A 14,763-nucleotide genomic window follows, 5' to 3' on the forward strand; every position below is an offset into this window, starting at 1 on the left:
CTTGAGTATTCACTAGATGTCACTGTTCTCCCATCCTTCCAGGAAACACTGGCTGCACTGTTCACTGAGAAGGTCCCCAGAAACAAACGCATCCAAATTAAATGCACATCATTATTTCTAAGTCAGTGGCTGAATTTTAATGAGACTCTGGCAAAATAAGAATTTGGCAGTATGTTCATATTCTTCTTTGTTCACTGTTTATTCAGTCAAGTAGGCGCTTTGCCAAAATATGCATGAATGAATGTTAGGAGCACAGCTTTGGGTACAGTTATCTTCAGTCATTTTATTAAAAGTATGAACAACATAAATAGAGGATGATTCTACGGCACTGCATAAATGCATGTATATATATATATATAAATAAATGTATATATTTGGGGCAAAAACTTCCATGACATGTCTCAGACTTCATTACCCATGCACCCAGATACAGCACAGCCCACTTCCACTCTTGCAGGATATTCTGACCTGGATCACAGCAGAGGCGCGTCACCGCGGGTGGGCGTGTCCACGCGGGTGAATAATGCCGTATCCTCCGTTACGTTGCAGCAGAGTTACAGTCTGACGCCACAGAGGAGCGGTGGCACCGAACAGCTGACCCACTCGCGCAAATTTGAACCGCGGGTGATGGAAAAGCTGGAGATCTTTTTATTCGTCTTCATCGCCTCTCACTACATGTTCAACGTCTTCTTCATCTCGTGGCTTTTCGACAGAGCGAGACCCATGGAGCTCAGCGAGTATCTTCTTCTAGTGCCACAGTGAAGTTGGGTCACCTGATCCTGTTTGCGCCAGGACAACCGACCAACACTAAAGTAAGAGAAGTCGTTATGGACAGTTGTGCAAATCGTGCATTTCCTGCTCAGAGAACTGATGTCAAAACCACCTCAGGATATCACTTCTCTCTGTGCGTAAAGGACGTGGACGCAACGGTTCCATTGAACGCTGACTGAAATACTCTCCGCAATGTTTTAGTCATTATGGGGGAAAGCTGTAGTTAGAATAGAGCGCGTGCTTATGCTTGTGTGGCTGTTTCTGGCGGTTTTAATGCGAGAGTGGCAGCCAGCTTTTATTGCGCGCATACCAATTGTGCGCTGCAGTTGAGCCCCTCCGTTTCCACAGGCGACCCACCGCAGCAGGACCTGCAGTCTTTGACAGGCAACAGGCCTCACCGACCACTGTGAAAGGCTCCACTGGAAATCCTCTCTCAAGTCCTGTAACTTGGACTTTCACTCCAACTAAGAGAGTTTTTCACGCTGAGAGAGTTTTTTTTTTAAAAAGGAGTGAGCCATGGCTTTACCAGACAGCAGCATATCTGCAGAGGAGGTACCCTTTCCAGAGATTATAGAGCTCAATGTTGGCGGCCAGGTGTACATAACCCGCTATTCCACCCTCACAAGTGTGCCAGAATCCCTGTTATGGGAGATGTTCAGTCGAAAGTCAGCCAAAGGACTGGCCAGGGACACTAAGGGTCGCTTTTTTGTGGACCGTGATGGTTTCCTGTTCCGTTACATCCTGGACTACATGCGGGACCAGCAGCTGGTTCTTCCAGACCACTTCCCTGAGCGTGGACGTCTGCAGAGGGAGGCTGAGTTCTTCAACCTGCCCGAGCTCGTCAAGCTGCTGGCACCCAAAATCAGCAAGCAGAATTCCCTTGGCGACGAGGGATGTCAAAGCGACCCAGAGGACTCCTCACCTGGGATTGACACGGCCCGTAACCTCAGCTCCCTGGGTGCTGCCGCCGCCGCCTGTGCCAGCCTGGTGCCCAGTGCCATGGATAGCAAACGATCTGGGTTCATCACTATTGGCTACCGAGGCTCATACACTCTGGGTCGGGACAGCCACACTGACGCCAAATTCCGCCGGGTGGCACGGATCATGGTGTGTGGGAAGACCTCTCTGGCCAAAGAGGTTTTCGGGGATACGCTGAACGAGAGCCGCGACCCTGACCGCCCCCCTGAGCGCTACACCTCCCGCTACTATCTCAAGTTCACCTTCCTGGAGCAGGCTTTTGACAAGCTGGCTGATGCGGGCTTCCACATGGTGGCCTGTAATTCCACAGGAACCTGCGCCTTTGCCCATGAGCAGACAGACGACAAGATCTGGACCAGCTACACTGAATATGTGTTCTACCGTGAGTGAGACTATCGGCTTTGTTCCCCCTGGTCCCCTACCCTGTCTCCAAGTGCCCCCCCCCCCAGCCTCCAGCCATCCTGTCCTTCTCTCTCTGACGGCTCCTGCACCAGTAGATGTACCGTAGATGTTGTGCCCTTCCATCTCGCTCTGCAGCCTCCAGCTTTTATCCTGTGAACAGTACCCAGCAGCTGCTCTGACTCTTCTGGAACCTGCAGCCCTCAACCCCAGATCCATTCCCATCATCCTCAGGTTCAGCTTTTGCCCTCGATGCCTAGTTGTAGTCCCCTGTCCTCAAACACAGCAACCCCACAGCCTTTCCTGCAGAGACCGACACCTTCTATGTACTATTTCCCCTTTGTACTCTACATATTGCATCTGCCTTGGTGAAGCACAATACTGTATCCAAGAGCTAATTTTGTTAAATAAGCGCCCGGTGTGTCTATATGACTAACTGAACCAGTCATAAGGGCACAAGGGAAAGGGCTTCAAAGAGTGACCGTGATGTACAGTGCTATACTCTGCCTGCAGATCGGACTCTCTCCTGCTCCTTTGAACTAAATTACCAAATAATTGGACATCTTATCAGCCTTGAGGGACGTGAGCAGCCCCAGCGCAGGGAAGAAGTGTAACACAAAAATCTAATTTCCCTCAGTTTTTGTGAAATGTGTCCAGTACCATGTGGTTGGGAATGCGCCATACAGTAGTTTATCTGTTCAGCTGTTGTTATGAATGAATGACGGTTATGATAACACACCCACACATGGACAGGAAAAAACAAAAAATGTGTTCAACTATTTTATTTTGAAAGGGAAAAGTAGATTGTAGGTTTGCAGAGTTTCCTTTCCAGAAAAAAACGCTGTTTGTGTGGCAAAGCAAGCAACAGGCTTTGATTTAAAAAAAACAAAAAAACAACCCAAAATTCCAATATCTTGTAGACAGAAAGAAAAAAGGTCACTTAGAAGAAGTGTGTGTATTGATTGTGCAACGGAGCTTCGAGTATTTTAATCAGCCACACTGGGAGAGCTGAGTAGATGGAGGGTGTTACATCACTCGCCGCCCACCAGTCTACTTCTTTTTGCTCATTGTGCTTCTTTGACATTTCCTTGCTCAATTACATATTTAAGAGCATTTTACATAGAAGCGCTCCTCGGGCTAGGCTTACACCATGACTACGTGTTGTTTCAAATAAAAAAAAAATAATAATAATGTGTTAGTCACCTTAGCGGATCACGTTTTGAGTGTTCTGTATAATGTTATTCTGAATACTCAGTTCAGTATTAGTTGAAGCTGTTGCATATTTGATGATAGCTCTCACTTACTGTAAGTGAGTACCCATAAGAAAGGGTAGGATTATGCTGTAGCCAGCCACAGCCAAATGTTTTCTCACCACTGTAGCAAGGGCACTGTGAGGGCAATCTAAAGTGGACGGGTATAACTTAAGTTATAACGGCGCGATGTAAGAAAGAGGGTCGTTTCCAGATACAGCCTCAGGACGGGTCTGCACACCATATACCTCAGACTTAAACACAAACTGAAGGCACTGACATCCAATAAAACATCCAGCCGATCACGTGGAAATGCAGACGCAGTGAGGAAATTATCCAAATTGTAGATGCTGCATTAAGAGGTTGAATATGACGTGAATTTTTTTTGAGTTGAGAAACAGCCGTCGAGGCAGCACACTGCAGGATTTCTCCTGAGCTAGAAGGTGTCAGGTTGTAGTTCTGGCAAAACGTCTGACAGTGACAATAAATGTATTCTGAAATGTCTGGAAACCGCAATGTTGTGTTTCAGTGTGATGAAGTGCTGTTGACATCTGAGTCAATATGTTAGACCTGCTGCAGTGTGTCGCTGCAGGTGTAGACAACACTGAAATTAAAAGTGTTCAGCAAAAAGCAAATTGATTTGTCAAATAAAAGATGTTTTCTTTCTATTTGGGTTGTATTTTCCATTCGTGACATAATGTTTTCTCAGTATTGATTGGCATTCGGTACAAACGATGAGGAAAGTGTTACACGCCTTCATATTACTGGAACTGAAATTTTTTAATTTTCACTGACAATACAACTCAATCTGAAGTAAACCAATTCAAATTTTACTCTCACCAATTCCCATTAAAGGAGATGTGCTTGAGCGTAAACTCTACCACATATTGAATGTTCAACACTCTACCCTCAGGCTCCATCGCACTCCTCCATCTGCTTTTCTACTTTTTCCCCACATTTTTTCTTCTTTTTTCCTTATTGAGCTGTTGACCAGGAATCACAGCCAAGATAGAAATGAGGACATGCATAGATAAAAGACTCGCCTGTTAAAGCAGACTGTTATTTTGTTGGCAATATTTGACCTAATTACTAATTGCAGTACAAAATCTTGATACAGATTGGGCCTAAGATTCATCACTGTGGAATAATGTACTTGCATACGCGTCACGCCATCAGAGATGCTTTTTGTCTGTGGCCAACACAAAACATTTCTACTGAACACACCCACATAGAAAAGTGTGCATAATTTACACTTGAACAACAAGCAAGGGTTATGTTTACGCAGGTGAGGCATTCAGGTGTTGCTCTATATAAACTCTGACTCATGAGTTTTTTAACTGAAAGATTATCACACGCTAATTACCTTAGTTTAATACCTCTAAACCTGATCTCCGTCTGGCCTAGATAAAAGCATGGTCGATGAGCTTCGCATAAACTGTTAAAAAATTTATGTGGCTCCCCTCCTGAAAAACAGATGATTTCTGTCGCATGACGAATCCTCAGAGACCGGGACAGTACCGCGCCTGCAGTCTCTTCAGCCCAAACAAACACACAGTCACAGGCAGCATTCCTCTGTCACTGTCCATCAGCACACTGCTGCAACACAGGAACGCCAAGGTCAGTCATTAGCACGAGCGTGGAGAGACACGCCCCATGTGTGAAATTTCGGGCATCAGTGTCCCAAGCCGCTCTCGATCTTTACCTCCATGAGTTGCCTTGAGACTCAACATTCAACAGTGAATTTGTTAGAAGTATTGACACTTTGACATTGAGCAGCAGCAGCAGCAGCAGCAGCAGCAGCAGCGATCTGGTGGAATGCTGTTGAGGTTTTTTTTCTTTTTTAATGCTCTGTTGTGAAATTTAAGGCTGAAAAGTGAAGCCCAGCTGACCGTGTGTCATACAAGAAGCAGGTTCTAGTTTAGTGCTATGCCTGTTCTACCCAGAGCGTTACAATAAAGATATTTTACCATGAGATTTTGCTTCTCTGTCTTTTCAAACAAGCAGCAGTTTGCACTATTGGCTCATCACACAACACACATTAAATGTAAATGTGAATTTGCATTTTATTTATATTCTTATGTTCCTACCACGAGGTTTGAGGTTAATACAATTTCTCTGTGAGCTTGTGCAATTCATTATTAATCTCTTGCCATGGAAGTACAAGGCAAAAATGACTGTGCCCGCACAGTACAAGACTGTTCTCTCTACCTTGAGGCGGTGATTTGACCCATGTCGCATTCCTGGTGTGCTATTGTAACTGTAGGCGGCTCAACATGGCGACGTGCCACGGCTCTGTCTGCTTTCCTCTCTCAGAATGATCCCCTTGTCTTGTAGCCAGCTGGGTCATCGCTTCCCCTATTTGGAAAAAGAAAGGAAGCGAGCAGAGAAGAACAGGAACGGATGTATGTCAAAGGGAAAAGGGGATTGAAAAATGGGGCAAGGAAGCAGAGAGACGGGGAGACAGATAACCGAGCAGAAGCGAGACAAGACTGGGAGAGTGTTTAGGCGGGAAGGATTTGGCGTTCCCATCTTATCTCTCTTCCTGAGCAACTCCAGCATGAAGTGTCCTGTTGTTCGAAGAGGTGCTGGATCGTCCTGACAAACAAAGCCCTTCACTGGGCCGTGCTGTAATGTGTTCCTCTGTGGCCTGTCTGCTCCGTCAACACTCACAGTTAGATTCAGTTACACCAGACAGATATAGATCCACAGGATTACTCAGTATGGCTGGGATTAATATTGATTCACTGCATGATGGCATCAAAAGAAAGGGAGAAAAATGTATATTTTCTAACAGAGTGAAAAATTCTGTCTCATCTTTATCTGAATCTTGACCTGTGCCTTTGAATTGACTACAACCAGTCCAGTTTCCTAGACTGAATCCTCTTTTATGAATAGCTATACGGCTTGCCTTAGAGTGACAACACAGAGCACTACAATGAGTCACTTTCTCAACATCATAGACTGTGTGAACTATCAGATGTTGTCTACAAGCTGTTTCTGTTCATTCTGAACATTCAGCTGCAGCCATCTGCAGCTCGGTGGTTGCTTCTGCCTTATCGGCCTCAATAACCTGCCCACTTTGGGGCCGCATGCCAGCATAGTTTGGCTCTGTGTTGCTTTTGTTTTGCTTGTGCTTACGTGGAAGTTTGGAGGGCAGGATGGATGAATATTTGGGCGTCTGCCTTGGGTGGGTCAGCGCTGGGTAGGGCTGCGAGGCCACATGGGGGCAATGATCTAGGTGCACTCCCTGTCCCACAAATACGCTGAGCAGGCATTTGGCATCTCTAAACGCGCAAACCGACACAAACGCAGACACACACATGCACAGAGGGACGGAAGTTACTAGGAGAGGTTGCGCAACAGCCCCTCCTGTGTGGTCTAACGACTCAGAGCTGTGAAGTTTTAGATCTAACTGGCTGCCTTCTTTTCACTCTTCTCTGTCATCAGTTAAACTGCATTAGCAGGCAAACAAGCCACGTGCCTCCCTCGTCCCCCCCGTGGCAGCAATAACAGGAGAATTTCATGGTAACATAGAAAAGCATCATTGCTGCTCATTACCTGGGAGTGGGTACGTGTCAGCCAATAGGAGGACGGAGTGGAAAACTGGAGAGCGCATGCAGCCTCCTGAGGCCTACTGCTGCTTTCTCCATCAATATGTGACATATCTGTGCGAGAGCCTGCACGTTGTGTGTGAACGTCAGCCTAAGAGCTTTGCATGCTTTTGTTCATTTGCACATGCATACGTGCCCCGTTGTGTTTGTGTTTGCGCTTGACGACAACGCGCTTCGCCCACGCTGCCATGTAAGCCCATATGCACAGAGTACAGTAGGTCTGGCTCGAGGCCTCTTTATCTCATTGTGTGTTGGGTTATTTATAGTGAGCCAGGCATTGAGTCAGATGTGTGCCGCCACTGCACTTCACAATCCTCCAGCATGGGCACACATGCTCCCCTGCCCCTCCTCCTCCTCCTCCTCCTCTTCCTCACACACATGGCCTACAGAGAGCAGCTATTGCAAAACATATTGCTCCCACAACACTGCGGGGACTCCGTCATGCAAGGTCAGGGGGCACTTATACCCAAGAGCAGTGACAGAGGGGAATATGGGACAAGGTTGAGCAGCTGAGAAAGAGCAGATTTAGTTAACTAATGATGTATGGTACTGTATCTTCTCATCTCTCTCTCTCTCTCTCTCTCATGCGGTCTCCTCATTATTCTCTTTCAATATTTTTGTTTCTCTTTTGAGCTCCAAGACACAGACAGAATAACTGATAGAGGAAAGCATGAGGGATGTGTGGGGACACAAAGTGCTTCTGAAGCAAGTTGCAGGATTAATAAGGAGAGCAACAAAAAGGATAATTCAAGTGGCAAAGTTTCGCATATACAATGCCGTACTGCCAGATCGTACGTGTGAAGAAGCAGACGAGCGGGGCGGAAGCACTTTGACAGGAAATGAGGGCAAAAAAAAGAAAATAAAGAGAAATAAAGAGTAATGCCATATTGGGCAAAGTGAGGTGGAAGTTGTTGCAATAACTGACTAAGGAAACAGTTAGAAGACTGTTGAACTTCCTCTATTTGACTCAGTTGCAACTGGCATTAGAAAGTTGTAAATTGTTCTATTACAAATACAACATATTAATTTTGTTACTATACTATAGTTATATGCTGTTGCCATGGATGGATTAAAGGACCTCTAGACCCTGGAGCCCATCACCCCAACAGGTCGAGGAGTCTGATGCAATATTTATTTTCATATATATTATATTTTCATATAGAACTGCAAGCAAACATAACATTTCTCCATTAAAAAGTCCCAAAATTATTGTGACTGTAAGGAGGATTGTTTACTTCTAATCCGGTTTTGTTTTTATGTTGTTGTGTGACAGGCTTCTTTCTTTGCAAATGAACCTCTAAAGATGGCAAATTGCATGCTATCAATCATTGTAGGGTGGGAAAAAAAGAGTTTATAAATATAATTATATAATATAATTACAAGTCTAGTAGTACATTTAATGTATTTTATTATGTATTTACTTCTAATAATGTTGTAACAAGTGCACAGTACACCATCTTTGTGAAAACAGTGTGAAAGGAGTCACCATGTCTCTGCTGACCTAATATGTCTTGCTTTTAGCGGTGAGGTGTCGGCGTTGTTGTTAGGATGGGATTCACCTTGGCCATCTGGAGACTTGGGCTCTAATCTGCCCTCCTAATTATCAGTAATCTGAGGACTCAGGCTCGTCCTTGGTGCTGCTGTCCTGGAGAGGGTTGGACCCTGGCTAAAACCAGGCAGGAGAGGAGAAGCAGGTGGCAGGGGGACTGCAGGCTCTGGGGGGGGGGGGTGCCAGGATGGGCTTTAGGTTGCTTAGGCAGGCTGGTTGTGGGCTGCGGTAGCCAAGCAGCAGCTTGGGGTGTTTAAAGCACAGGAAGATAAAGCGCAGCCACATGGAGCGGGTGAATCAGCAGGACACTTGGACTGGACGGAGATATGTGCAAAAACACAAAAAAGAATCATAGAAGTCTTTTCACAATCAAATGAATTGAAAAACAGGTTTATTTCAAACACATCCCCTTCTCTCCCCCTTTATTCCCTCTAACCTCTACCCTCCTGTTTGCTTTTCTTACTCGGCAGCAGCTCCCAGTCTCCAGCTGCTCACGTCACGCCTTTCCTCTACATTATGTAGATTGACAGATTTGTAATTGCTCAGAGACTTGTGAGCGCACTCCAGTGCTTCTCATATGGGCGACCGTGTTTATGCTTATGCAAAGTTAGTCTGAAGAACACAGTATTATCATGTCTGATCACGCCTCTGTATGTATTTGCTCCGACAGCAATCAGAGAGGAAATACAATGAAAGAGAAGACTGTAGGGGCGGTGAGGCCCACTCTGTCATTACGCACCACACTGATCATTTTACAAAGCAGATGTTGGATATCTGTGCTGAATGTGAGGTAATTAGATATATAACACGCTGTAATTGCCAAAACTATGTAGCGTGAGCTATCTCTAGAACAGCAGTGTAGAGCCATATGTACAACTTCACACTCTGGATAAAAAGCTTTACTCAGCCTGAGACACATTACTATGCATTTGTGTGGCTCTGGCCCCTGCACATCATTATGGTGTTACCATGGAGATGATGCTGTCTCTTGTTTGCCAGTCTCCCCATTCTCGGGTCACAACACCTGTCAGCGGGCTCGGTGAATTTTAAAAAGTACCCAGGGGATGACTGACCTGGTCATATTCAAGGTATTTCAAAGGGAGCCATTACATTCATTTTCAAACAGCTCCATCCCACTTTCACTCATTGTGAGGCATTAAAGTCAAACTGAAATTACTCCGTCTTCTTTACACTGTTTGTAATGATACTGCAGCTATTTTTCAAAAGACGATTCAACCAAATTTGGGATATATTTGAGGAGCATTGAATGTTCTGTATAGCCTACAGACATTGACAGTCCACATAGCTTTGGTAATCACCTCAAACAATTTAACACATGTGTTGTGTTAAAACACTGAACATCTGAGAGGATCAATCTTTGTGTAAAAGAATGTTTACAACACTTACAAAATACAATTATTTACCCTCTTCCAAGAGTTAGATGAGATGGTTGACGCCACAGTCATGTCTGTTTGTCACTCTTAACTCAGCAAGATAATGGGAAACAGGAAAACACCTAATCTGGATCTGTCACTATGGTAACAGTCTCCAGGAAGTCAGTGGTGACTATGAGAAGTTACTGGCTTTCTATTGGCCAAGAAGTAGTCTGGTACTTAACTAAATTACAGTGTTTAACAAACAACAATACAATGCATTACTTAGTGAGTTTTAGAGTAGTCATATTATTTACCTTTGGCCAGAACCAAGCTAGCTGTCTTTATGCAGAGCCAAAATGGCTGGCTGTTGGCAGTAGCTTTACATTTATGGCACAGACATGAGAGTGGTATCAGTCTTCTCATTTAACTTTTGGCAAAAAAGCCAATAAACATATTTCCCAAAATGGCCAACTATTCCTTTAAGTTTGTATTCTAATTTGAAAGCGGAAACTAGCAAGCCAGGCTATCTGACTGCTCCTGCACGCTCACTGTTGTGTTGGCTCCCAGTTTTGGGTCCAGCTAGCTTTTTTCACCAGCTTTGTATCATAACACTATCAAAATTCTCCACAAATAATAGAGTATCCATTCCAGTACCTTGTTAGGCTTTTGTTTTGTCAGTGTAACAATAAGAATGCATGAGGTGCTATCATTCGAGTTAAATATGAGGATTCAGGTGGGGTGAAAAAACAACATTACGCACAGCAGAGGAGACATTTTGTGACAGAGAGGTGCTAAACCCTGGCAACGGTGACACATTAGAGTTGCTAATAGCAGTAATGATGGCAATGGAGGGATGTGTCACACTGAACAGATGGGAAGACTGAGAGAGAGAGAGGCAGGGAGAGAAGAGAGGATGTGTGAGAAAGTGCTTTGGCTTTTGCATATATCCCTGGAGAAGTGGCCTGGGGGAAAGGGTTGAGTGCTCTCTTACGCTGTTCTCCTCCACAAGGCTTAGTGGTGGAGGAAAGCATGGAGCCCATCCCCCAGTGGATTATTCTTCTGACACTGCTAAACCCCCATACTCCCACGTCCAGGCAGTTCTCAAACACATGTATTCATTATGAAAGACATTGAATGCACCGAACACACAAACACAAGCAGTGGTGAACATATTTCTGCCAACCCCTCCCTCCCTGTCATCTTCTTCCTGTCTTTATCTGTCCTTCTTTCAAATGCCAGTACATTCCCAGAATATAACGACACACACATGCAAACACCACACTTGCTCTCACATACGTGCGTGCACTTTCTTTCACATGTTCACACACACACACACACACACACACACACACACACACACACACACACACACACACACGCTCGTATTCAGGTATTCAGAAAGCCAAGGCAGTGGGAGAATATTCTGCGCCGCCTCCGTTTAACACAAGCAGCTTTTCCTGTTATATAAGATGGGTTACCGTGACGATGAGCCCAGTTGAAGGAAAGAGAGCGGGGCCTTGTGTGTCTCTGTATGTCTGCACACACGTGTGTGTTTGGGTGGTGTGTGACTGCTGCTGGGTAACATATTGTACCTGCATGAGCACATATGATGGGCTGTGAGAGAGATTAGCTGTTCATATATATTTTCAAACACTGTAGCAGCATGTAGCCTACTGCTTCACCGCGAGAGTGAGCGTGTGTGTGATTTAAAACTGTGTGAGCGTGACTCTATTGGATGATGCAGTGCATAAACAGTACATGCAGGACTGTCATGACCATTTCACTTGGTCTAAGGCCATGTCCAAACTCACGTGGCTAAATTTGAAAATATTTATGATCTTTTTTTTGTGTGTAAGTTTTTCCCACAGCGTTTTCTTATTGAAATACCACAACAACAACAATAAAGGGCTCAAATCTTTTCTGTTGGGCCTTTGCAGCCATACGCTGCAGCTTTACTATTTCCTCCAGAGACTTTTTGAAATGCTGTTTATTGTCTACAGAGCAGGCATGAAGAACTGGGCATGACAAAATCCTCCATACGAGTCAATTTTGAATTTACCCGACGCGATGTGTTCTCTGTGGTCAAAAACCCTGGATTAGTGTGAAATGGAAGGCCAAAACAAGAAAAAAAGATGCATTCGGAAATTTATCCGCTTTAGTGTGGACATGGGCACAAGTTTTCTGTGACTTGCTTAGCCAGTCTGAGGCTGCGTAATATCATGTAGACAGAAAGAGAGAGGCTCATTGCCCGCACACTGGTTTCTAGAAAAATAGGCTGTTTGGAAAGAGAGAGGGAGCAATTCAAAATGGTTGATGGGCTTTCAAATACCAAGAGGTAGCTGCAGAATGTGCAGGTGCCACCGTTCGACTGTTCTGAGAAGTCGCACCCTCGCAACCTCCTCTGTCCTCACACAGAGATGAGATGAAGAATCAACATACCGTGAAAAATGGCTGGTCAAGCTTCAGTCAGGAGGTCTCACATCACCCAGTTAGTCACAGTGTTCCTACCAGGATAATGTACTTATGAGCAAAGGTAAAAGGGTAAAATTCTGAAATTAAATGAAACTGTCCTCCATTCTCCTTATCTCTCATTTCCTTTCTTCTCCCTCTGAGCTCCTTTCTCTGCTAATTTCTGCTTCTGTAATGCTCCTACACGCTCTTGTGCCAGCATGTGTGTGCTATTGTACTCTTGGAGACAAAAGCTGTAAAGCTCAAAGCTGAGGTGTGTGTTTCTGTGCCAGCCACACACTACTGACACATTTTGATAAGGCAAACCAAAAAAAAAAAGCTAAATGTTATAGAATTTCTGCTCTCTATGAAGCTGCACTGTTAGCTAAGACCTTTATTCAAACAGACCACACACCTGAGTATGAATTGTATGATAAATCCACCCACTCATCATAACTGCACAACTTAAATTATATTAGCTTAGCACAAAGACTGGAAACAGGGGGAAACTGTTAATCTGAATTAAAATACCCACCAACACCTCTAATTATCTAATTAATATGTTATATCTTTACTGTACACAAAAAATTCACACAATCAGAAATAAATATGAGTGTAAAAATGACTAGCGGTTTTAAGAACTTTAGACAGAGCGAGGCTTGTAGTTTTAAAGTACAGACATGAGGGGGGGTGTTGAGCTTCTAATTTAAATCTCAGCAGCAGAAAGAACAAGCATATTTACAGCTCCTGTAAGTAACTGTAACTTAGCATAAAATATTTTGAATTTCACACATCTAAATATGTAATTATTTCCTTCTGCTACAGGTGATTCACCAGAGGAAATGAGCAGTGACCTCCCCGCTCTCACTGAATTGGAGATCTTTAAACCTGCTGCTGCCCACCCAACCATAGTGGAACTCTGCAGCACTGGCCGAACCCAAAGTCTTCCAGAGACTGGCGGCAGCAAAGCGCTGGACATACGAAACCTGGTGACCCAGGACTCTCCTCCTCCTCTAACACCTCCTCTTCCTCCTCCACCTCCTCCTGCTGCAGACAGCCCTGACCTGCCGCCTCTGTCACCTCCACTCCTGCCTCCGCCTCTGCCATTATCTTTACCTCTGTCTACCTCCAGTCCTCCCCTTCCCCCAGCACCGCCACCCGCTGAGAGTCCCCAGCGGCCGTGCACCCTCAACCTAAAGACGCTGCCACGGCCCACTGCCAAGGAGAATGGCGGCCCCCCACCAGGGGTGGATGAGGATGAGGAGGAAAGGAAGCTGCTGGAGGAGGATCTGAAGAAGTGCATTGATGACTTCAAAAAGATCCGCTTGCCCACAGTGTTTCCAGATCGCAAGAGGCACTGGCAAAATGACTTGCTCAAGAAATACAATGCATAGAGCGCTTTGCTGTGACACCATAGTGAACGAACATTACAAAGACTTTATAACGATGGTGAGAGCCTGTCGTGAGCAGTGGCTGTATTCAAACACACTGCTCTGATTCAAACTGTGTGAAGATTGCCAGCAAGTTTACTTCTCTGAAGTTGTGGCTTTTGCATGTCAACAGAACTGAATAGTTTGATTAGCTGTAGTGCTTAGGCTGAGCTCATCTAGCTTCACACATACACGATTAAATTATTTCCCATCATAGAAAACAACTCTCCTGTAGAGATTGTTAGTGACACTTCACTGTTCCACACAGCTGTTTGGAGGCATTAAAGAATATGTTGAATCATTTTCTTTTCACCCAGTCAAAGCATAATATATGTAATGTTGTTAATTAGAGATCTCTGCCCTGCTCTCTGTACTGTGTCCACTGATCAAGCAACTGGAAAATGTAAGCTAAGTGTGAAATTTTAAGCATTTGATCTTGCTGACGCAAAATAAAAGAAAGAAGTGAAATCTCTGATGCTAATCATCTAAAATATCTCACCTCATCAATATTAACCGTCTGACTTCAAAGCCATTCTTCTCCTCTCTGCCTGTGATTCGAAAGCTTTGCAGTTTGGTTCGTTTTGTGATTACATTATCTTCAAGCTGGGAATGGAAAGAATTCAGAAAGAAAATGTGACGCACCGGGAAGCGAGGTGGGTAATTACAGGCGGCCAGAATGTGGAATAATAATGACAATAATGACTACATGAACCAATGCACAGTGCCATTTGTTCCCCTATCTGCTCTGCATAAAATGTTCATCCAGCTTCACTAATGAATTGCCAGGTGTGTGTGTACCTGGTTCTAGTCCTTATTATCGGATAAGTCTGAATAAAATGAAAAATTACAAGTCATTTATCTCTTGAATCACCATGTGAACAAACTCGCATTGACCCACTGAAAGCAAGGGCTTGACATTTTGGGAAATACTCCTTTTCTAGCTGAGATTTA

The 14,763-nt window shown here is 44.6% G+C and overlaps 2 protein-coding genes across 2 annotated transcripts; both read left to right on the forward strand.

The window, feature by feature from the left end:
* The first annotated feature begins 574 nt into the window (after positions 1-574).
* kctd12b (potassium channel tetramerisation domain containing 12b) lies at positions 575-4,066 on the forward strand. Its single transcript, XM_070836746.1, has one exon. The coding sequence runs from the start codon at positions 1,288-1,290 to the stop codon at positions 2,137-2,139; it is 852 nt and encodes a 283-aa protein (XP_070692847.1). The 5' UTR covers positions 575-1,287; the 3' UTR covers positions 2,140-4,066.
* A 3,943-nt stretch (positions 4,067-8,009) lies between these two features.
* Positions 8,010-14,266, forward strand: LOC139207113 (uncharacterized). The gene is made up of 2 exons (XM_070836747.1): positions 8,010-8,118; positions 13,208-14,266. Exon 2 carries the CDS (start codon positions 13,225-13,227, stop codon positions 13,774-13,776), a length of 552 nt encoding a protein of 183 aa, XP_070692848.1. The 5' UTR covers positions 8,010-8,118; positions 13,208-13,224; the 3' UTR covers positions 13,777-14,266.
* The last annotated feature ends 497 nt before the right edge of the window (positions 14,267-14,763 follow it).

This window comes from Pempheris klunzingeri, chromosome 9 (assembly GCF_042242105.1).
Source record: "Pempheris klunzingeri isolate RE-2024b chromosome 9, fPemKlu1.hap1, whole genome shotgun sequence".
Lineage (NCBI taxonomy): Eukaryota > Metazoa > Chordata > Actinopteri > Acropomatiformes > Pempheridae > Pempheris > Pempheris klunzingeri.

Bases quoted from the DNA above. Each gene is read 5' to 3' on its own strand.
- kctd12b (XM_070836746.1), top strand. From the start codon at position 1,288: ATGGCTTTACCAGACAGCAGCATATCTGCAGAGGAGGTACCCTTTCCA.
- LOC139207113 (XM_070836747.1), top strand. From the start codon at position 13,225: ATGAGCAGTGACCTCCCCGCTCTCACTGAATTGGAGATCTTTAAACCT.